The sequence below is a fragment of the Vipera ursinii genome (assembly GCF_947247035.1).
Source record: "Vipera ursinii genome assembly, chromosome: 3".
In the NCBI taxonomy this organism is placed as follows: Eukaryota; Metazoa; Chordata; class Lepidosauria; order Squamata; family Viperidae; genus Vipera; species Vipera ursinii.
This window is the reverse complement of record NC_139516.1, coordinates 109,256,022-109,280,230: the sequence shown is the minus strand read 5'-3', so window position 1 is coordinate 109,280,230 and position 24,209 is coordinate 109,256,022. Positions and strand designations below refer to the sequence as shown.

At 39.0% G+C, this 24,209-nt stretch overlaps 1 protein-coding gene across 1 annotated transcript in view; it reads left to right on the top strand.

Annotated features, from left to right (window-relative positions):
* The first annotated feature begins 1,979 nt into the window (after positions 1 to 1,979).
* The window catches only part of LOC310638899 (uncharacterized protein), a 62,714-nt gene continuing 40,484 nt past the window's right edge, over positions 1,980 to 24,209 (top strand). Inside the window, exons 1-8 of the mRNA XM_083360261.1 lie at positions 1,980 to 2,124; positions 9,002 to 9,087; positions 9,872 to 9,894; positions 10,690 to 10,801; positions 20,987 to 21,110; positions 21,995 to 22,581; positions 23,226 to 23,339; positions 23,591 to 23,704. Coding sequence (XP_083216387.1) covers positions 9,015 to 9,087; positions 9,872 to 9,894; positions 10,690 to 10,801; positions 20,987 to 21,110; positions 21,995 to 22,581; positions 23,226 to 23,339; positions 23,591 to 23,704 — 1,147 coding nt within the window. The 5' untranslated portion in view covers positions 1,980 to 2,124; positions 9,002 to 9,014. The remainder of the gene's footprint in view (positions 2,125 to 9,001; positions 9,088 to 9,871; positions 9,895 to 10,689; positions 10,802 to 20,986; positions 21,111 to 21,994; positions 22,582 to 23,225; positions 23,340 to 23,590; positions 23,705 to 24,209) is intronic.

Sequence of the window (24,209 nt, the reverse complement as noted above, 5' to 3'; positions counted from 1 at the left end):
TAGTGGGTGGCCAAGTACCAACCCGGATGCCAAGTACATTCCTTATTTTAGAAGAAAGGATGAACTGTCATCCCATTTGGGATGTGTTCTGTGGGGGAACCGTGTTGTCATTCCCGAAATCCACAGACCTACAATATTATTAGAACTACATGAGGGGCACCCTGGAATAGTACGTATGAAGGCATTGGCTAGGAGTCACTTATGGTGGCCAGGACGTGACAAGGACATTGAAGAATGTGTTTCTAATTGCTATTTATGTCAACGTTCTAGGCCTGAGCTGCAACACACGCGTACTCACAAGTGGGAGTTAGCCAGGAATCCTTGGTCCAGGATTCATATTGATTTTGCTGGACCTTTCCAGGGGTTAACCTTTCTGGTAGTAGTGGACAGTTTCTCTAGATGGCTAGAGGTAGTACCCGTCAGTTCAATGACTTCGGGTAAAACAATACAAGTTTTAAGGGGCCTCTTTGCCACTCACGGGTTACCTGATGTACTTGTGTCAGATAATGGGCCCCAATTCACCTCTGTTGAATTCCAGGACTTCCTCAGGGCCAACTTGATTAAACACACGACATCAGCACCCTTCCACCCGTCCACCAACGGCTTGGCTGAACGAAATGTGAGGACCACTAAACATGCATTAAAGAGAATCATCCGTGGCGATTGGCACCAAAGACTGGCAGAATTCTTGCTGACCCAACATACGACCCCGTGCACGGCTACAGGAAAAACCCCAGCAGAGATGAGGTGGGGAAAAAGATTAACCACCAAACTGGACAGGCTACATCCTGACAGACTACCATCAAGTGCAGAACTGGACATTCCAAACAGATCATTCAAAATTGCGGACCTAGTCTGGGCCAGGAATTATACACAAGGGGACAAATGGGTCCCAGGGGTGGTCACTGAGATATTGGGACCCTTGTCTTACACTATTGAGGGGGAAGGGAGCAGGGTCAGCAAAAGACATATAGATCAGCTCAGGAAGAGAACTATTGGTTGTATGCCAGTTGAGGGGGATCAATGTATACAAGGGGGGAACTTTGCATCAGGGTTTATTGACAACAACCTGCCAGTTAGTGGGGAAGCAGAAATGCAAACCAGCCCGTCCACAGCTAACCAACAACAACACAGTCAATTTGACTGGGAGCTGCCCCCCTTGAGCAGGCCAGCAATAACTGAACAGCAAACACAACAACAACCACAACTTGTTAGCAGAGAAGCATCTGAGTCAATTAGCCAAGAGTCCAGGTCCACCAGAGTAAGCCAGCCTAGCAGACAATCTGATAGAAATGATTCCGGTATCCAAAGCAATAGATATCCTTCAAGGGTCCATAGGCCACCCAAATATTTAAGAGACTATGTCCATAAATAACAACAACTGGGGGGTAAGGGGTGTTGTGTCTGTAAATAGTTGCAAACTTGTAAAATAGTAGGTTGCAAAAGTAGGTCCTTGAAGCGGGAGATTCTGGTGCAACCATTGGTTAAAGTAGCAAAGAAGCGGGAAAATAGCGATTGATGATTGGTTACAGTTTAAACAGTTCTACTATAAAAGCTTGAAACATTTGACAGTTGACAGTTGACTTATGTGTATTGAATAAATTGGCCGGTAGTGACAATGGCATCAAAAGTGATGGAACCAGGCATTTCTTCTTTCAGTGAATCTTTAATATTCCCCTACTTTCAACCACAAACCAACGTATAGGTTTTCTCCGCATTTCATGTCTATTTAGCGGGGGGGGGGGGGCGGGGGAGAGAGAGAGAGAGAGAGAGAGATGGGCGGAGTGTATTTAACTCTACCACACTCAAGATGACCGGAGCGCACAGAAACCGACTCGTCGATAGCCATATTTGGGAGGTCTATGACTTCTCTTAGGACATATCGCGAGATTTCCAAACGCAGCTCCCGCCCTATTGAGCGCCACTGGTATTCTGAAGCTTGAGTCCCGGGGCTCGTGTCTCAGTTGGCGAGCGGGTTGTGGGCGTTTATGGCGTTAAAACGACTTGTGGGGGCTCACGCCTCCGTTTCGCCGCAGCGTTCTATTCCGAAGACTTGCGGGATGAGCCAACGACCTCGGTCGCCGCGAAGAAGGAGGAGAAGGAATGGAAGCGGCGTTGGAGCAGGTGAGGCGGCTCTCCAATTGTGGGGAGCCCTCCAGCTGAAACCCAATTGGGGGCTTATAGGGAAAGCGAGAGAAACTTGACAGGATTTCCGGCTTTCGGCTCCTGGGATTCAGAAGGGGGTGACCCGCTGGGAGGCTGTTTTCTACTAGCCCGTTTCGGAGTTTGTACCTCTTGTTCGTCCTGTGGCCGCCCCCTTTTCCGCACTCCATTCCGCTGCAGTTCGGCCTGGGTTGTCACAGCTTCTTCCTGGTTTAAAGGGAGGAAGCTCGGTTATGACTTAGATTCCCTGAATTAAAAGAAGTGCCTCCCTCCTACCTCTATTTTCAGGCCATTATACTGCAAGAATCCAGAATGAGCTAAATTTATTTGACTTCCAGAAGAGTTATGAGTCTAAACTGTATGAGATATAAAGAGATGGGGAAAAAGTTATTCAGAGTGGAATGGTTCTGATAATTATTTAGAGGAACTAGCCTGAAATACAGATACTGAATGTACTTATTTTTATGCATTCCCAATAAGTGCTAATGGCACAAACTCATATGCACTTGTGCAAACTAACATAAGGAATAAGGTAAGGTTTTCTCTCCAAGGAATTTACTTCTTAGCCCTATTACATTTTAGTCTGCTTCAGCAAAAGAGACATATTACAGGCTCAGAGTCAATACAGGCAGTCCTCAACTTACAACCACAAATCAGCCCCAAATTCCTGTTATTAAGTGACACTGTTGAGTTTTGCTCCATTTTACGACCTGTTTTGCCATAGTTGTTAAGTGAATCACTTCAGTTGTTAGATGAATCTGGCTTCCCCATTACCTTTGCTTGTCAGAAGATTGCAAAATGTGATCACATAACACTGGGACACTGCAACTGTCATAGATATGAATCAGTTGCCAAGTGTCAGATTTTTAGTCATGTGACGGGATGCTGCAATGGTCATAAATGTGAAAATAGTATAAGTCACTCTTCAATGCTGTTGTAACTTCAGATGGTCACTAAATGAACTGTTAGTTGAGTACTATCTGTAGAGTTTAACATCCTCTGTCTTTCAGTCTCCAAAATGATACAAAGAAAGTACAACTAAAGTGAGTTCTTAAGTTCTTGAAAAATGGCTTGAGATTTTCTTTATCCTTCGGTGAACACATTAACATGGTAGTGAGAATCATATTGCTCACCAATAGAGGTAATCTTTGATTTACAACAGTTTGTTTAGTGCCTGTTCGAAGTTACAATGGCAGTGGGAAAATGACATATGACAGTTTGAAATGTGTTTGAATATTAGTAGCTCAGGTTGGTAGTTGGGCTGGTGGTGGTGGTTTGAGCTCCGAGTTTGGCAATCTGGTTGCAAATGTTTCATCACCATTCGAGACATTGTCAATGCGCTTTGAATTGTGCTCATCTGTCAGAAGACTGGCCTTTAAATACCTTTTTGACAGCTTTCCACACTTGCAACTGTAGCAGCTTCACCATCCTCACAAGATCAAAATTAAGATGCTTGGCAACTGGCATGTATTTATGATAGTTGCTGCGTTTGGAGTTATGTATCAATTTTGCAACCTCCTGACAAAGAATGTCGATGGGGAAGCCAGTTTCACTTAACAGCCATGTTACTAACTTAACAACTTGTTAACAACTTGTTACTAACTTAATTGTTAACAATTCGTTAACAACCATGGCAAGAATGGTTGTAAAATGATGCAAAGCTCACTTAAATGTTTCGTTTAGCAACAGAAATTTTGGGCTCAATTGTGGTCATAGGTTGAGGACTCTATACTCAGCTCATAGGGAAAGTAGAAATACATTATGGGCAGCCTACTCACAGAAAGAAGGCAGGATATGTCCCCATGCCCCATAGGACGGGCAGCCCTGTTGGGAGGTAGCAGGTGACATCTGTTGTTGCATGCTGTGTTTGAACATGGGGATTATTTGTAATTGTCTCACCTAATAGCTGTAGACCTATTTTCCATGTTTATCTAATTCTTACCATATTTTGGAGCAGTGAATTTCATAAATCATGTGGTACAAAAGTTATCCATTTGTATGTGTTCAATTGGCTAATACATTTCATTGGATGATTGTGTCAAAAGCTATTTGCTAATCAATATTATCTGTTGTATCATGGTGCCAGGATACCTTTATTTCTCTTTGAAAATTCTAAATGGTTGGGGAGAAAGTATCCCATAGAATGGATGTTATAGAATATATTGAGAAATGTTACACTGGATGCATAGTGTTAATTTGCAGAAAGCTGTAAACTAGCCAAATATAGGAATCATTAATAAAAGGTATTTTCAAAAATGTGGCTATGGCTCTGGGTTTGCTGAAAATTAAAAAGTGTTTTGTAGAGAGGATTTTGTGGTAAAAATCCAAGTAAGAATCAATCTCATCTCTAAGGTTTTCTTTTCTTTTCTTTAAAAAATAAATTCCTAGCTTTATGATTGGCTTCTCTTTAATGACTGAAAATATTTCTGCCCCCCCAAAAATAAGTTAAAATCAAGTTGATTTTTATAAACAGTCCACACTTTGAGGAAAGAAAATAAGTTCAGCAGAGACAGTATTAACAAATTCTACATTTATAAAATGAATTGTGACTTTTTAAAAATTCTTGTCTATCACTATTTTTATTTCAGGTTGACTGGAATACTCTATTGCTTTTGATGATGGGAGCTAGTTGTACTGTTTGAATATCACCTTAACATTTTGAGTTAAATTTCTGCTGTTAAGTTAACCAGGAATTTCTTTGAAAATGAAAAATGGGAACTTGATCAGTGCCAAGGAAATATTGTATTAATCGCTAATCTTAGTTATCTGTTTAACAGTTGGAAAACATATGGGGATGATCTGGACAGTGATCTGGATTCAAGAGCTGAAAAATGATCTGTAATGTTTTTATATAGCATACAGTATTTCCCACTTAGCCATTTTTGGTCATGTATGATATGAACACAGTCTTAGATTCATTGATTATTCCTTTGATGTGATATATGCTATCTGCTAGAGGTGCTTCTCTGGATTTTGTGAAAGAAAGAGGGAACAAACTTTGGGGGAAAAGAATAAGTTTGACACTCAAGTTTTATATCAGGACTCAAAACAGGGACAGTAAAATCAGATTTTATTTAATTGTACGTATTGATTATCCGTAGCAGCTTTCTTTTTTCATTGTCTCATCTTTTTTAAGTATTCCTTCTTTCATAAGCCAAAGCTATATTTTCTGGACAATCTTTACATTATTTCCTATCTGTATTTTTATTTAGCATGTCTTCTCTACTATGTACCCTAAGTAGACACACTTCATATATTTCTGAGTTGATAAGATGTGAGCAAATAGTACAATGCTTGCAAACTCAAAAACATAGCTTGATAATATGGTTTTAGCATACATGGGGTAAGACTGGACTTTGCTTGCAAGTAAGTCCAAAATGTGCCAAAATTGATTGGTACTCTAGCAAGTAATGTTACATATGGCAAGTATTTGAGATACATAGGTATTTGACAGCCTGTACGCTTACTGGCCAATGAAAATTAAACATTGTACAGTAGTCATTTCTCAAATCCGTATGATGAGTTTATATTACTGAAAATAAAAAAAATATTTTAAAAACATAGAAAACTTGTAATTTTTAATCAAGGGCAAATTTCAAAGCCTAGTTCTCTCTTGCCTCTCTTCTAGCAATTTCTCCTTTTTTGTTTTAAAATCTGTTTTCCTTCCTAACACAAACAAAAGGATTATGAGTACCGTAATCTACCCTCATAAATAAATCAGAGCATGCTTTTGCCACTTTTATGCAGATTTAAACCCAGATTTAAATGATTCAGGAAATTTGCTGCTTGACTGGTATGCAGATTATCCACAATATACTGTGAAGACAGGTTGGTTTCTTAAGACCTAATCTAACATTTCTGTCTTATTAATTATTATTATTTATTGCATTTATATACCGCCCTTTCCCTGAGGACTCAGGGCAGTTTACAGGGAGTTAAAAATCAAACATACAAAAGTTAAAAAACCAATTTAAAAAAGATTAAACCAACCCTGTACAATTAAAAACCCCAATTAAAATAAATTTCTCCTCAGCCTGGGCCCGAGAGCTCAAAGAGCCAGGTCTTCAGGCCCCGGCGGAATGATCGGAGGTCGGGGGCAGTCCTCAGCTCTACTGGCAGCTGGTTGATATAGATAAGGAAGTGAAGATACAGGTCTGGTTAAGGCTAAGGACTAACATATAAACACGAATTGGTATGGAATATTGAAAAAAAAGTTAGATAACTTGAATAGATGGGTTTGAACAAGATTATAGAATACAGAAAATGTCTGGACTATTTAGGATGAATGACAATGGTGATAGTTCAATGAGGATCTGTTTAGGGAAAAGTCTGTTTTAAACTTACTGTAGTCTTATATTACACACGGCAAAGTAATAATTCTAAAATTAATTTGATTGTTTATGATGAAAGATTAGAATATATATAGTCCTCACTTAACAACGGTCCTGTTTAGCAACCATTTCTAATTATAATAACACTGAAAAAGTAAATTTAGGACTGGACCTCACATTTGCAACTAGTGCAGTGTCCCATAGTTATATGATCAGTATCTGCGTACTTTATAGCGAACTTCCAAGAAGCAGAGTCAATGGTGTATCCAGATGTAAAATTGCAAGTCACGATCATGTGATGTTTCACTTAACAAGCATGTCGCTTAGTAAATGGAATTCCATTTGTTCCATCAAAAAGTTTCAGGCAATTTTAAAAGATCTCAACAAGCACAATAGTTTTCAGCACACTATTCTTAATGAATGTGCCTACAAGTATTTTGTTTTTTGCATACTCCAGTTTGCATTTGCAAATTGTCTTCCTCTTCCTTCCCTCCACCTTTCCTCTTCCCCACCTCGGTCTATATTATATATGAGTCTCCCCAGTGATGGTGACCATTTTGGGCTTGGCATGTCACAAATTTGGAAAAACCTAACTTGACTCTGCTAGCATGTCACACACTCCCCGCCCCCCACAACAAAAGAGAAAATTCTCTTTCTCCCTTTAGGCCACCCTTAACAGTGGCACTCAGCAGCAGCTCTGAGGCTGGGCCAGGAGGACCTTGATTTCAGTCCTAGCATCATCACCGCTACTCAAAAAGGTGCATGAACTTTGGGGAATGGTATGATTGCCCAGGATCTACCACACTGCTTACCTTTTAGGCGGTGGTCTTTCTGTTAACAGCCTTTGTCATACAAGTCCTTTTTCATGAAGCGGCTTTGGAGAATGCTCTTGTGTGGCTTCTGCAGCCTTCAAAAATTATGTGAAAGGACACCCCATTCTTGTACAATTTTCTGAGGCTCCAGGGGCTGCACAGTCTTCGAAAATTATGTGAGGATGAAAATTGTTGTCAGAAGTTGGTGAACACTGCCATAAATAGTGGTGTGTCAGCTTTGACACATATGTCACAGATTTGCTTTTACAGCCATGCTATACATCTGATGAAGTGAGCTGCAGCTCATGAACGCTTATACCTTTTAATAACATTTGCTAGTTGGATTTTTGACTGCAGAAGTACAAAAATCTCCTTTGCGTCCTGAGAATTTTAGAGATTAATATGCAAAGAATTTTATTGTTTCCAGGCAAATCTTACAAAATCTTCAGTGAGTGAAATACTCCAGATGACATTATAAATATACCCAGGAATTTTTTTAAGTAAAAGAATGGTAAGAAAAAAACCCACCCCAAAACATAGAAAAATAGTATGTTTTTTATTATGAAAGAGTCAAGTTTTATGTTGGCTAGGTCTGTTGGCAGTTTCACACTGGATATCCCAGCATACATAGATTTCCCTTCCCTGTTTGGGTAAGCTCTCTGTCAGGAAGATTTCTCTCCCATCAGTTAGTTCTCTGAGACATGTTACTGTCCTGTTTCATTTGGATTGATTCTTCTGTTTTGTGTGCTTTTCCTTGTCTAAAATGCAGGGTAGAAAATTTGCCTTTGTCTTTCTTTGCCCTTGTTATGTTGTGCTAGTTGTCCCTTCTTCATAAATTCTGTGACCTGCTCCAATATGTCTGTTTGAAGTAGTGATTTTAGCTCTTGAAGTTTGTGTTCCACTTTTTCCTTCAGTACCTAAATTGTAAAATTATCTTGTTTTATTCTTTCATTGAGAAGACAGACCAGGTCACCTTAAACGGTCCCATTTGTTTATTAGAGCCCAGCTTTTCATAAAATCAGTAATTGGAGCATCCCTTATAAAAAGCACAAAAGTCTGCTGAATAGTAGTGGCCACTCTGCAGCTCTGCCCTAGTTTGTGACTGATGGTGTATCCAAAGTTCAGATGGGTTCACTTCCATATCCATCCAAGTTTCTGGTTACAGGTCGTCCTTGACTTGCAATCATTCGTTTAATGACTGTTCGAAGTTACAGTGGCACCCAAAAAAGTGACATATGACCATTGAAGCGATATAGCCTTCCCCTTTTTAAGCAAATAGTTCATTATATAAGAAGGTAGTCTTTTTCTTCTAAAGTATATAAATTTGTAAGTTACCATACTATTGTATTTACTAGTTTATTACATAAATGTATAAAGTAGTTTAAAAATGCTTATATAAAGTATTATATTAAAAAAATTAAAAGCTTGGTTAATGGCAGGATTATTATAAGTGAGACTTCATATAAGCAACATAATTTTGGATGCTGGGTAAAAATTGAACATTAAATATAATTTGGTTAGTGTGTACAGTTTTCACACTGAATAATCTGTTGAATTTGACTTGAAGTAAAATATTTTGCAGGTTCAGATTTAGCTTTCTATGCTAATAAACTTCAAAATAATACTGATAACTTACAAGGTATGTGTATGAATTTCTCTTAGATATTTCAGTAATCATTTATCTTTATGTTATAGGTGAAGTAATAGAATGTGGAGGAACAAAACAAATGAGTTTCCCTTACGCAATCCAAAATTCCCCCAAAACAGGAATTCCACCAGAGGTACAAATTTATTTAATTTTTATCTCACTGGGTGCAAATAATTTTATCTGACTTTCTAAATTTTAACAGAACAAAAATTTGTGTTAAACTGAAATGATATCTGTTGGGAAGAATGGTCAGATAACAAGATCTTTCTTATTCCCTAACTTCTGCTAGCAAACATTCTGGTTTCTATTTGCAAATTTGTTAGGTAAAGGTAAAGGTTCCCCCGCACATGCGTGCTAGTCGTTTCCAATTCTAGGGGCCGGTGCTCATGTCTGTTTCAAAGCCGAAGAGCTTTGTCTGAGGAAGTCTCTGTTGTCATGTGGCTGGCATGACTAGACACCAAAGGCGCACGGAACGCTGTTACCTTCCCACCGTACTGGTCCCTATTTTTCCTACTCAACCTTGGCATTTTCTTGACCATCATCACAAAAACCCTTCAGCTTGGGACAACCTTATTTTGTCTGAATCAATGCTTCTGAAACATCCATATCTCAGTTTTGATGTAAAGCACCTGAAACAAACTGTTTTATATACAAAATCATTTTGTTCGTGAACCATTTTGTTTTGCCCTCGATTGGGTTCATACAACATAGTAACCCCAAATCAGATAAACCTACATTATGGTTTATTGTGATGTGCAAATCTGGCCACAGTCAAGTAAGTATATTCAGAGGAAAAAATAATGTAAATATGTTGTTTTAAATAGTATATAAAACGTATTGAACCTTGCAATATGTTTATCACACAGGTGTTGCTTGAATTTATTTAATAAGTGCCTCTTTTCCATTTTTTTCTACAGATTTTTCACAAACAAAGGCAGCAGTAAGTAGTATTTGAGCATTGAGTTAAATTAAAAAGAAGCCATACAGGAGACTGTATTTAAAAATGAAAAATATTAAGTGTTATGCTTATCCTGGAAATGTTCTAGTAAAAGATTAAGATGCTTTTTCAGTAAAATACAATCACTATCCTCCTAAAATGCACATAGAAGTAAGCCACCCACTAGTCTGTCCTATCTGGACACCGAGCTCTTTTTTTATGATCCTAGGATTCCCAAAATTAGGAAGCTGCTGTCTTAATTCCAACAGACACTCTCTCCTCTTGTGTATACAGTTGCTGAAGTTTTTTTTTCCTTTTTCTTCCTTCTTTGTTTCTGTCAGTCACCCAGATTTTAATGCTAGTTCTCTGAAAATGCAGTTGATCTGCTAAGCTAAGGCAACTCTTCTCAATTTCTAATATACAGTTTGCGTTTACAAAAAAATTACTGTTAAGGAATTTGCCCAGAGTTTTCCAATATAATGAATTTGATGTGTTTGGTCTGATACATCACATTTTCATTTATCCTTCTGGTTTTCATTCATTTTCTTTTTTTCAGGATTGAAAAATGTAATATAAATTGTTTCCTGCAAAGAAAAATGTTGCATTAATGTGTTTCACAATTGTGTGAAACTATTTTTGATTGTACAAAGGTGAAATTAAAATCTGAGCTCATTTTACTTGGGTTAGGGAATGTTTCGTCCAATTTTTGTAAGCCTTTTTTTACTTTTTGTTTTTTTAAGTGGCGATATAACAAATTTAAAATGTTGATACCTTTCCTATCCCATTTAATCTATCTAGTTGCGGCATATGGAGAACAAATTGGAAGTAGCTCCTATTAGCATAGCCGGATTGGATTCTGTCATGGAAAAAAAGCCATCAATTAGTACTACCAGGAAACTAAACAGGAAAGGTATGTATTAAGGGCTTTTGAAAAATGAGCTTTCAGTTGCTCAGCATTTTTAAGTGGAGCATTTTTGGTCTGCAACCAGCAAAATCAGCAAATTACAAATGGCAAAACTTGAAAGTTTTGTTTGAGAAACAGAATTCCTGCGTGATGGCTAGTAGGGTACCTTAAGTTCTCGCAGTGAAAAAGTTCTACACTGAAAATAATTACGGATGCTGCTATTGCTGATGTGCATGTGAAGAATAAGAAGAGATGGTTTCTTGTTTTTGTAACCAAAAGTTTGCCTTCATAATATTTCCAGTGGTGTTGCATTTTGTTATTAGTGTTATGCATAAACATCCCATTATCATCCTCTCCATTCCATCACCATCACCACCCTTTTCACTCTGCATCATGAACCCTTCTTCTGCAGCCCTGGATATGCTCTCGACCCCTCCATCAAATATAATCCTTGGCTGTGACAAAATTGTCTCTGTTTTATAGACCTAAGCTTTTGGGCAGCAAATACTTTAGGCCAGATATCCTGAGGATTGTTGTTGTTGTTACACCATGATGGGATCTCTCAGGAACTGTCAGAACTGCTTTTGTTCTCCTTAATGAAATTGCTTTTTTAAATTCCGCTTTTTGCTTCCTCTCATTTTTTGTTTCTTCATTTTGTCATTTTGGATATTTCAGGAATAAGGATGCCTTTTGTGGTTTTTTTTCACCATATTAATACTCTGTCTTTCTGTTATAAATTTTTGTCTATAAATCAAATTTTGTTCATTTTTTCTGGTGGTGACATATTGCGAAATTTAGTTTATTTTGTTAGGCATTTACAAAACAGATCAAAAGACATAAGTCATTAAAACTGAGACTACTATTATAGAAGAAAACAATTTGAGTAACATAGTTGTTAAAAACTGATCAGAGAGAGATATGATTTGGTGGAGCAGTGGGCTAATGCCTCCTTAAGTAACACCAGCTGCCTGCAATTAGTGCAGGTTCGAGTCCCACCAGGCTCAAGGTTGACTCAGCCTTCCATCCTTCCGAGGTAGGTAAAATGAGGACCCAGATTGTTGAGGGCAATAAGCTGACTTTGTAATAATGCCGCTTGGGGGGGGGGTGAAAGCCCTAATAAGCAGGCATATACATAGAATGAAGGCTATTGCTAAGCACATTGATTTGTGCTTTAGATTGTAAGCCGCCCTGAGTCTTAGGAGAAGGGTGGGATATAAATGGGATTTAAAAAAAATTATATTTAAGATTTTACATAAAGTAATGTTGTGATTCAGGGTCACCCTGTGGGTTCGGCAGTTGGGTCAGATGATTCAGAGGAGGAGGAGGGGGGTGTTGGAGAGGTTGCTGAGGGTGTTGGAGAGCTTGCTGATGAGAGCCCTCAGCCAGGCCCCTCCCACCTGGTTACGACGCAGACCCAGCTGTGCGAGCCTGACAGCGTGGATGAAGATGACCCACAGCTGGCCCTGTTCAAGGACGCCCGACACAGGAGGCAGTCAATCAGGAGTAAACAGAGGAAGGCAATGGGGCACCTCGGAAGGAGGCAGAGAGAAGCCACGCCCTGAACTATTTAAAAGGGGAATGCGTGGGAGGGCTGGTTTGCTGAAGGCAACCGTTTGAATAGCTCCTGTTTCCTGGTTCGTGTCTTGTTTTTGCTCTGTTTGCTTTTGTGTCCATAAATTTGGCAGGCTTAGTTCTTGTAAATGGGTTGTCCCTGCCTTATCTGCAGGGCCGGTAGTAGGCTGGTACAGAACAAGTAAAAAATCTAAACAAAAAGAGAAAAATCCAAGACAAAAATTAAGAAAGAAAAGCAACGTTAAATGTCTATGGAGATTCTTAATCATCCAGGTCATAGTTATTCAAATATGCTTTTTCACGAGCCAACTGAATTTTTTTTGTTTTTCTTTAAAGACATTTCGCTTCTCATCCAAGAAGCTTTTTCAGCTCTCCACCATCCAATCAGAACTGAAGAAGCTTCTTGGATGAGAAGCGAAACGTCTTCAAAGAAACACAAGAAAGTTCAGTTACCTTGTGAAAAAAAGTATCTTTGGGAAAAGCAAAGTTATGAAATATAATGATTTCCAACCTCTTCAGTAGATACTGTTATTAACAGACCTATCATTTCTCTTCCCTCTTAACTCTTCCAGAAATCTCTTCATCCCCTTATTTAATTTTCATCTGTTTGAATCATTAAACATATACATCATTTTATTGTTTTCTTCTTTTAACAAAATGTTTATAGAAGATTTCCATTCTTTTAAAAATATTTTTTTCTCTCCTTTTTGCCATTTCCATGAGTTCTGACATTTTTTTTTATTAAAAATTTTTACAATACATTTTTAAATACAAAAAACTCCCTCCTCCCCCTCCCCTCTCCCCAACTCTCCCGTCTCCTCCCCCCTCCCCGACTTCCCAGAGCTGAATACAGGGTATAGTGATACAAACATAAGCTAAAATATGCTAACAAACAAAAGTAAAACATTAAATTCTATCGCACTTTAACTCTCCATAGTCATATTAATAAAATAACAAATAACTAATTATGCATCATAAAAATCCACTACTTATTCAAATGCTAAATGAAACTTTTTAGTCCCATATTTATTCTGAATATATTCAATCCATCTTCTCCATTCCACGATATATCTCTGTTGCGATTGGTCTTTCAAATATGCTGAAATCTTTGCCATTTCCGCCAAGTTACCCCTGCGTTAGACAGTTAGAGCTGCTATTAAGAGTTACTTTGTAAAGCGTTTCTCCGTCCTTATCCCGATTGACACCTAGTGGCATTGTTTAAAGTGATCGGGCTCTCCTGGATAGATCAGGCTTGGAGGTTTATCTGCAAGGCTGCTCAGATAAATATGATGGACATCAGTCAGACAGAATTGCTCACATCTGCTCCCAGTTGAATACCAGTTGTGGGGCAGGACCTATAGGATAACTAGAGTATAGTCTTGCTTAGTTATTTGGGAGAAGTTTGAACCGGTTGAATCTGATGAAGTGGCCAGTTCTCACAATTGTGAACTTGGTTATCTGTGTACTAGATCAATGCCTTCTGGCCGACTAAGGCCTCCAGGGAGGTGATATGTGGTTGAGTTTTTGCAGAGGTACATTTTTTTGAGAGGGCCATCCCACCATCCCTTAAAGAGGTGGTGGTTCACCCTCTCCTCAAGTAGCTATTGCTAGACTGAACCAGACTGAACAGCTTTTACCTTTTTACGGAATGTAGTTAAAAAGATTCCAGAATATCTAGAAGAAACAGATTATCTAGACTCTTTCAGCCTGGTTTCAGGCTTTGATATGGGACCAAAACAATATTAGTTGTAGGAGGCCTTTCTGCAACTACTTCTTGTGCACCAGTTGTACCTGTCACTGGACCAAGAGACTCAGCTCATAGCCACTGATACCCTCGTCGCCTCCCATATGGATTATTGTCGTGCACTCTACATAGGGCTGCCCTTAAACAGCACCCAGAAGTTAAGCTGGTTTCAGAATGGTGGCTGTGCAGGCACGTTATAGTGCTCCTTCTATCAACACACATTCCATCTCTACTCTGTGAGTTGCATTGGCTACCAGAACATTTCCAGGTTCACTTCAAGGTAGTAGTGATTCCCTATAGAACCTTTCATAGCACGGAACTGGGTTATTTGAACGATTGCCCCTCCTCAGTTGCATTTATCCAGCAGGAGAGGCGTAATCTAGGTCCTGTCTACTAGGAAATACTTTCTGCTAGGTTCAGGAAAAAAAGCCTTTTCTGTTGTGGCACCTGTCCTTTGGAATATCATTCCCTCAAGAGAGCAGATGGGCCCCAACACTGTTGGCCTTTTGCAAGGCCTTAAACGTGTGGCTTTGTGACTGGGCTTGGAAAACCGGGTGTGCAGTAGAGCCTTCTGCAGTGCTTATGTTGACTCTTGTTTGATTTTATAACTTGGCTGGGGATTGTGTTATATTGTTTTCTTATGTGGTTTTCTATGCTTTTTATATTATATTAATATTACTTTTAATGGTTGTAAGCAGCCCAGGGCCATGTACAGATAGTCCTTACAGCCATTCATTTAATGGTTACAACAGCGTTGAAAAAGCTGACCTACAACCTGTCCTCACGCTTATGACAATTGCAGCATCCCCATGGTCATAAGATCAAAATTTGGGCACTTTGCGACCAGCATGTATTTACAACAGTTGCAGTGTCCCAGGATCACATAATCACCGTTCACATCCTTCCCAAGGGACTTCCGACAAGGAAAGCCGGTGGGGGAAAGGCAGATTTGCTTAACAAAGAGTCTCAGCAAAAAGTTGTAAAATTAGGTGCAACTCACTTAGTGACTACATCATTTAGCGAGGGATGTTCCATTTGTAAGTCAAGGACTTTGAGGTGGCTTTGAGATAGGCAGTGATATCAATTGAAATAATATACAAACACTGGTTTAAAAATCTACTGAAATGTATCTATTAACACTAAAAATACATTTATTTAATTCTCTGTAAATAAATGCCAATATACTTATTTTTGCTTGTTTGCTCCACAATTTTCCTGCATGGGATCAGGACGTCCTGCAGTGAGTATCTCTCTCCTAATCAGTATAGAGGCTAACTGGAGAAAGTTTTGACAGTGCTTCCGGTTGGGGAAAAGAAACATTTCCTTTCAGAGTTTTGGCCCTGCCTTGCTGCAGAGTACACACTTACTCAACCTAGAATTAACAGCCAATATTCTCCCTTCTGTTTTTCTCCCCAGTCCTTTCTTTTTACTGTCCATTTCATGATTCAGTCTTGCCACGGCCACCAAGCAAATAAGGAGCATTTTGCTGTTCAGTGGTATATCAGAAGACCACTCCAATATCTGGGGCTGAGGACTAGCTCTGTTGGTGCTCTAGTGTGCTTTTTTGTTTACTTGACATGTTAACCTCAAAATAGACAATACTTTGGCTACGCAAGCTGCACAATTCTTAGAACTACTAGAACTCCTATTGCTACTCCCTTAGGGACCTAGATGGCCAAGCATCACAAAGGATCGGTTTAGTAGTTCCAGGTCCCCTGTTTTCCTTTCCACCCTGTGCCAACTTCTGATCTCAGTTCAGGAGGAGCTAATTTCTCCGATCAGCTCACATTTTTCCTGCAAGAGGAGCATGGAAATCTTTATAGATTTACCCAATGGAATAGGACAGAGTTCCTCTCTTATTATCAATTGTCACATTTTAATTCACACTGCCCTAGGTTATCTCAACCACCTGTAGTGGGTGGCCTACCTCGATAGCACTGGTTTTGGAGAGCATAATAAAAATAAATCGGAGAAGAACAATTTAGTATGGGACTCACGTGTCCATAGCTTTGACATAAAGTATGAGGCTGAAGAAGTGGATCATATCGTCAACCTGGAGAATCCAGCAGGCATTCAGATAGCTGAGGCAGTTCCTAAAGACTACCTGAGAAGGTGGGGGCTGTTAAACACTCCCCCCCCCGAATTCTAATAGAACATGACAGCAATTATAAATAGCAGAATAGAATTGGTCACTTCTCAAGAGATGATGGTGGCAGTTCACCTGATTAAGCCACATCAGTAACTGGGTCACATAAGAGCATATTCCAGGCTCTTTCTCCTTTATTCAAAACAACTCTTAAAGCTTTGGATTGTGACATCCTGTTTCAGGTCCTTGCCGCTCATTGCCCTGCATTCAGACCACCACCTTGACTCATGGAAATATGTTAGGAACTCTCTTGTTTTAGCCTTTTTGATTGCTTGGGCCTCTAAATGATTCCTGCTGGCAGATTGCAAACTACTCAAGTAAAAGATAGCTAAAAAAATTCTAACTCCAAGTTTTAATTACCCTCTATTAAAATATTTGTCTTATCACCACTGGTTATCTTTTCAAGATGGCAATAAAGACTCTGAGTTATTGTTCTGTTTTCTCTCTTACCTACCTTGCATAGGACAAATTGTTTCCAAGCCACAAAAATCTTAGAATGTACAATTTCAGTGCCATGAGGTTTTGTTATTAATCTGGTAACTGACCCAGTAATGAAATGGGCTGCTCCGTTGCCTCTGCTACAAAACCCTTGGCTGGCTCATTTGGATGAATTCATAAGCTATAGTTAAAAATAGTGTTTGAGGATCCTACCAAATTAGCAACCAACAACCCTTGCACCTGACAGTTAGAGCAGGGGTGCCACCTCCAGCTGTGGATGTGAACGACTTCAGGCTGTTGCTCAAGATTCAGAATGGAATGGAGCCATATCGGTAGGCTTAATTTCAGGAAGGCTTAATTCATGTGAAATACCAGATGATTTGCCTACAGCTATTGTCCGTCTGTGCTGCAAGATCTGATCCAACTTTGCTTGCGGGTTGATAGGAGCAACATAAGCTTGTTACCTCAAACTTCAGCTGAAATGAGATAACGTCCAAGCAAAGAGTTCATTAGCAGATGTACAGAAGCGTTGCCAAGAATGCAGACCAAGGTTTCAAACAAGAAGCAGAGTTCCCAAAGACGTGACCCGAAGTTGTTGAAACTATTGTTCGTCACAAAGTTCTGAGTGCAGCCACACCCCCTATATACCTTATGGGGTGTGGCTCAATGGGTGTGGCTCAATGACTCAGCTACTCCCTGACCCTCCTTCCCAACCTACGTTGCTGCAGACGCTTGGCCCTGCGTCTTTCTCGAGGGTCTAGCCATGACTCATCTTCGCTAGACTGCTGCAGCTGTTCAAGCACCGGCTGCTCCTCTCGGCCTCCCGATGGAGACGGAGGCCTTGCCAGAGAGGAGCGCCCCTGAGAGGGAGGCCTTGCCAGTTCCTCCCCATCATCCTCAGAGTCCTCATCCTCAGTTAAGACAGGCGCAGGGGTCGGTTATCCCCACTGTAAAACATGGCGGAGGGAGCATCATGGTTTGGGGCTGCTTTGCTGCCTCAGGTCCTTGACGGATTGTTGTCATTGATGGAAAAATGAATTCCAGAGTTTATCAGGACATTTTGCAGGAAAAAGTACGACCATCTGTTCGCCAACTGAAGCTCCGCAGAGGATGGGTGATGCAACAGGACAATGACCCAAAGCATACAAGTAATTCAACAAAACAATGGCTTCAACAGAACAGAATACGTCTTCTGGAGTGGCCCAGTCAGAGTCCTGACCTCAACCCGATTGAAATGCTGTGGCATGACCTTAAGAGAGCGATTCACACCAGACATCCCAAGAATATTGCTACACTGAAACAGTTTTGTGAAGAGGAGTGGTCCAAAATTACTCCAGATCGTTGTGCAGGTCTGATCTGCAACTAGAGGAAACGTTTGGTTGAGGTTATTGCTGCCAAAGGAGGGTCAACCAGTTATTAAGTCCAAAGGTTCACATACTTTTTCCACCCTGCACTGTGAATGTTTCCATCTTATGTTCAATTAAAACATGACAACAGCTAATGTTTGTGTAGTATTATTTTAAGCAGACTGTGTTTTTCTATTGTTGTGACTTACATGACGTTTAGAGCGCATTTTATGGCCAATTCATGCAAAACTCCACGTAATCCCAAAGGGTTCACATACTTTTTCTTGCAACTGTAAAGGGCTGAGCACCAAAGAATTTATTTATTTATTTATTTTAATTCCATTTATATCCCGCCCTTCTCCGAAGACTCAGGGCGGCTTACAAGCTTAGCAGTAACCTTCATTCTATGTATATGCCTGCTTATTAGGGCTTTCACACACACCCCAAGCGGCATTGAGGCCTTTGAACTATGGTGCTGGAGAAGACTCCTGTGAGTCCCTTGGACTGCAAGACAATCAAACCGGTCAACCTAGAGGAGATCAATCCTGACTGCTCTTTAGAAGGCCACATCCTGAAGCTAAAACTCAAATATTTTGGCCACCTAATGAGAAGGAAGGACTCACTGGAGAAGAGTCTAATGCTGGGAAAGATTGAGGGCAATAGAAGAAGGGGACGACAGAGAATGAGGTGGCTGGATGGAGTCACTGAAGCAGTAGGCGTGAGCTTAAATGGACTCCAGAAGATGGTAGAGGACAGGAAGGCCTGGAGGAACGTTGTCCATAGGGTCGCGATGGGTCGGACATGACTTCGCAGCTAACAACAAGGCTTCCATTAGTGGTTCACAAATATATTACTATTTTTTACTAGTTTCATTTTTAACTAAGGTTTTAAAAACCAAAAAAAAAAAATTAAAACAAATTTAATTTTTTAATATAAATATTATAAATAACGTTCAGTCCTGGGGCTCTTTCAGTTACCACACTAATTAAACTGGGCCAGCGTAAAAATCTTTCACCAAGACATGAATGTTTCTAGGAAATTTCTCTATTGCTCCCAATTCTGTATAAGTGAACTTATCCCAAACTTGTCATGTTTTTAAAACCTAGAAATGTTATAAATTTGAGAGAAAATCATAAGACTAGAAGTTTTCTACTGGAGCCCTCTTCAGAAGAATTTATAATTATCTACCATGGTTAACAAAGCTACTCTATCACAGCAAAATTCATTGCAAATAAAAATTAAAAATAGAAAACCACATTCAAGCCTCAGTTGAAAGTGACTAGGTCTCTTAAGTATTTGGTTCAGATGTTTCCTACCATTGTTTCAAAAACTTTAATTGTAGCTGGAAATAAATGAAATTCCACTAGACCCCCCCAAGTTCTTTCATCTTTGAAATTTTACTTTTAGCTATTATAATATTGCTAGCACTGATTTTTGTTTGTATGTGTTTCATTGATGCATTATTAAAAATAAACAGGAAGAAGGAATAGTGTCATACTTTGTCATTACAGGTAGTTCTCATTTAATGAACATAATTGAGATTGACAGCTACAGTGCTAAGCAAAGTGATCACTAAGTGTCCTTTCCAGCTAGAAAGAGACAAAAATTTTGATGTTTAGAAAAACGAACAACTTACTCTGTTGTCTGACAAAGAAGAGATTGCCTATAGCAGTGATGGTGAACCTTTTAGAGACCATGTGCCCAAACTGCAACCCAAAACCCACTTATATGTCGTCGGGTGCCTGATGGGCGTGGCTGGGTGTGGCCCATTGGCTGGACGTGGCTGCGGTGGTAACGGCAGACTGGGTGGGACTAAAAAGTTTAATCAATCAATTCCAACTTTGTGCGATCTTTTTTTTCCGGTGAGAAGTTGAAATTGATTGATTGAACCTCTTTTTTTTTTTGCACACGGCAGTGGAGGCCGAAATCAAAAAGGTTTTATAAAATTAGCTGAAGGCCTAGTACTGGGGCGATGGCATGTGTGCCCACAGAGAGGGCTCTGTGTGCCACCTGTGGCATGTGTGGCATAAGTTTGCCACCACGGGCCTATAGAAATAACTTTTCTCCCTACACTCGCACACACAGCAGACAGAGTACTTGCGCAAATGGAGCTATGCGCACCAGCTGTTTGCGTGAAACCATCCCCTCTCCCCCTCGCCCACCGTTGCCGATGGTCTGCAAAGCCAGAAAGGTTGAAGACCACTGCTCCAGTCCTGAGCTCCTGCATGATTGCATTGGTTTTGATATGTAGAAGAGCAAACATATCTCTTGCAATCTCTTCCTCTCCAATCACTGTAGAAGGGGGGTGGGAATCATAAGTCAACCATAGGCACAGGACAATATGTACTGACTATAATAGAGATCATCATGTGACTGAAGTTGTAAATGGTTGTAAATTAGTTGTAAAGTTATTTTTTCAGAAACATCAGAACTTTGAATAGTTAATAACTAAGTGGTAAGTAAGAAAGCGCTACCTGTCCTTTGATTATCGTGTTTCATTGCGATGAGGTAAGAGTATGGAAGTGCAAAACAATTGAAACTGAGTAGAGTCCAAACTTCCGGACAAATGTAGAGTAAAGCATAGAGCAGCATTTTAAATTTAAATATGTCTTTTAAGTTCCAGACACTGCTAAATTTGAAAGCAGTGTTTTGCACACTGGAAACAGTGTTCCTGCTACCACAAGCTTCTAGTAGTCACAATATATATAGCATAATAACTTATCCTTTATTGTGTAACTGTCTTGTTTGTAATTTCATGAAAAGTCTCAAATTTGTGCGTGTATTTGTGTATAATTAATGCAGCTCTTTTATCTATTACTTTTCAGTGGGTATTCGCAAGCTTGAAATTATATTGAAAGTCTATCTAATGTTAATTTTTACCATAGTTCTTGACTTCCTATTGAATCCTTAGAGATGCATGAAAGACGTCTTGATTTTTGTTGCAGAGTGCAGGTCTTCCAGTCAAAACAAGGAAAGTTGTTTCTGCAAGCCTCTTCGTGTTACCGCTTTGGATAGCAATGTGAGTCCGAATGGACATGTGGAATTTCGTCAGCCCCTGGCTTCTTTCAGGTGAGTTTGATTAGCTTTGTCATTTTACTATTGCAGGGATTATAGAAGTAAACTGTAAGCATAATTATTTACTGTTTTTGAAGAACTTAACACACATTGATAACGATTTCTGTTTCACCTTGAGAAGACAATGTTTTTACCAAGTTACCATGATACTAGCTGCATTGTAAAGACAGTAATCACCTCCATTCTAAGAGTGAGGGAAAGGCGTTAATGATTCTTGGGAGAGGAAAATTATACTAAGTGAGGAAATTATCCTACTTGAACCTTTTGATGCTATTTTATCCGGGAGAACAATACAGTTCATGAAATAAGGTGTTTTTCCCCCTGTATCATATCCCCTGCCTTTCTATAGCAAAGACTAGGGTGCTTTCCCCTCCTCTCTGGTTTGGTGGAAGCAAGTCCCATGTATCACATTCCCTCTATGTTCTTATCGGAAAGTGAGGGAGCATTCTTGTTTTAGCTCATTATTTGGGAAAAGAGATGTGCTTAGTAGGTCTACATGAACTGCAATATCATGACTATTAAGGAAGTTACTATGCTGTTTCATACTGTTGACCTAGAAAGGTTACTGAAGGGGACTTTTTGGTTTGGCTTTTTATAGCCAAGATCCTTTGGATATCTGATAGTGAAAATGCCAATCCATGTTTCTGTGTTCGTGAAATCTTGGAACTGGAGAGGAAAAAGGAATTATTATCTTGCTTAGAATTATAGTTTCAAAATGAAAAGGCCTGGATGACAGGACATTCTCAATGACAGGAGAAAAAAAGATTTTCAAATTGCTTATTTCTTTCTCTCAAGTTCAAAGTTGTTTTTGTTTTATGACTAACATAGGTTTGTTAGAGTTCTTGTTTTCATTTTAATGTTTAATGTGCTTCTGTTAGAGATTCTCGGTGGTCACCATCTTACAAAACCTCTTGCCGATTGGCCAGACGTCTGAAGTATAAAGAAGCAGGGAATAAAGCAGAAGGAATTGGTATGATCTATGATAAAGGAGAACCAGATTTGCATGGCAGAGATTTGAAAAGCTCATCTTCTACAGATGAAACTGTTGTTCGCTATTTGAATGACCATCCAGCAATTAACGCTTTGCAAAGTTCAGATGTGGTGAATCCTACAAAATTAGAAGAAGAAAAACGTGAGGAATCCAAAGGCGATGAGTATATAAAAATATCTCCAAGTTCATTAATCCAAAATGAACTAAAAGAATTACAATTGGTAGAATCTTCTTCTTCTGCCCGTACCTCAAGAGCCCGTAGATTAGATATTTTAAAGCAGCATCAGCATGATGATAAACTGGAAAAACTGAAGGAACGAATTAGAAAGCAACGGAAGTGTCCAGAAGAACTGACTACCAGAGGACATGATCCTGAGCATTCTGATCATCCTATAACTGTTGCAGCTCCTGAAAATATAGTGACTCCTAAAGTCAGAAAAGTGGCAAAAGGACCAATGGCTCCCTCCTATAAAGGTACATAGTTTCTAAAGAAAATGTATATATGGGAAAAAATCTCTGGGTGTGTAATAAAGGCTAAGATTTCCACTGTTCCCTTCTCGGGATCAATTAAAAACCCACCTAAGATTATTTCAAAATTAAAGTTTTAAATTTTTTTTCTACCTTCCAAACTTTAATCTGTTGTCTAACATCATATATTTTCTCCTCTTTTTTTGTCAATAATATATTGTGACAAACTCTTTGTGAATAGTATTTGTTGTTGAATTATATGCAGGGTTTTTTAAATGTGTACTACTACTTCACCTAGAAAACTTTTTCCGGAATTGGTAGCTGAACATGGAACTGGTAACAAATAATTGGCTACAAATGGACCACAGAGGTATAATATAGTGGTTGTATTCTAATAGTTTTGTAAAGATTTGTTAATTGTGTGCATAAGGATTGGGAATTTATACTTCATTTTGTTTTTTATCTTTGTTTTTAATATTGAATGTTTTTAGACAGAAACTTCTCAGCTACTTTCAGGTAGTAGAGACTTGAAATCTAAATAGCTTTGTATTTGATAACCAATATATCAGATGCGCAAGATAAAACTAACTTCCTCAATAGAACGTCATGAGTATTTTAATCTGGTAAAGTTAAGTGTATTGTTCTTTTAGGTTTCAATCTATCAGAAGCCAAAATTCGTACTCCTGATGGAAAGGTATGGTGTAAAGAGGAATTTCTGAACCTCAGTAGAGAGTTATGTCGAGATTTAGAATTCCAGTTGGCAGGTAAATAGCCAGAGTAATTTTGTGAGTATTTACATGAAAAGCAGTGCTTAACCCATGAGCCTGTAATTAATACTTTGAAGCCCTGTTTCTCAGAATTCCTATATATATAAAGAAAAAAATTCTTTAACTTAATTCATACCTTGTTTCAATGAGTTCTTATTTGAAAAGTAATAATAGTTGCTATAATATCCTCCTGTAGTTTTGATGGGAGTTTCCTTGATGCAGTAATGGTTCTTCAACACATTTTTCAGAAGAGGATTTGCCTGCGATAAAGATACCTACTGAAAGAAAAGAGAAAAAAGGACACAAACCAGTGCGGAAAACCCAGAAGATTGCCCAACTCTCAAGTCCTGATTTTAAATCAGGTGCATTTTATTGTAATTTTTTGTTTAAATATTTTGAGCTACCAAGAGTCATTGACAGTCAGGTGGCATACAAGTTTTATCATTCATTCATTCATTCATTCATGACTGACTGACAATCATCAGCGTTGGCTTGTTATACTTTTCAAATAATGTACATGAGAGCTGCTTCCACGTGTCTGAGGACTACAGTCATATTCTCTCACTATCCTCATGCTTGCTTACTGTTTCCTCAAATATGACATATTAATAGCATGTGTCATGTTAACCAAGCATTGCAGATACATGACCTTATGCTAAAGTGAAGATCTTAAGTTTCACTGCAAGAGTTCTGTAGATTTTCTCAGTATTACTTTCTGTAGAACACATTGAAGGATATAAAGAGAGACTAAGAAAAGTAAGCAAAGTTTAAAGGCAAGGATAGCTTTAATTTAAGAATGCAAGAAATTATTATTGTTATTATTAAATTTAAAATACAAAGATAGAGCAGCCAAACACTCAGATATTG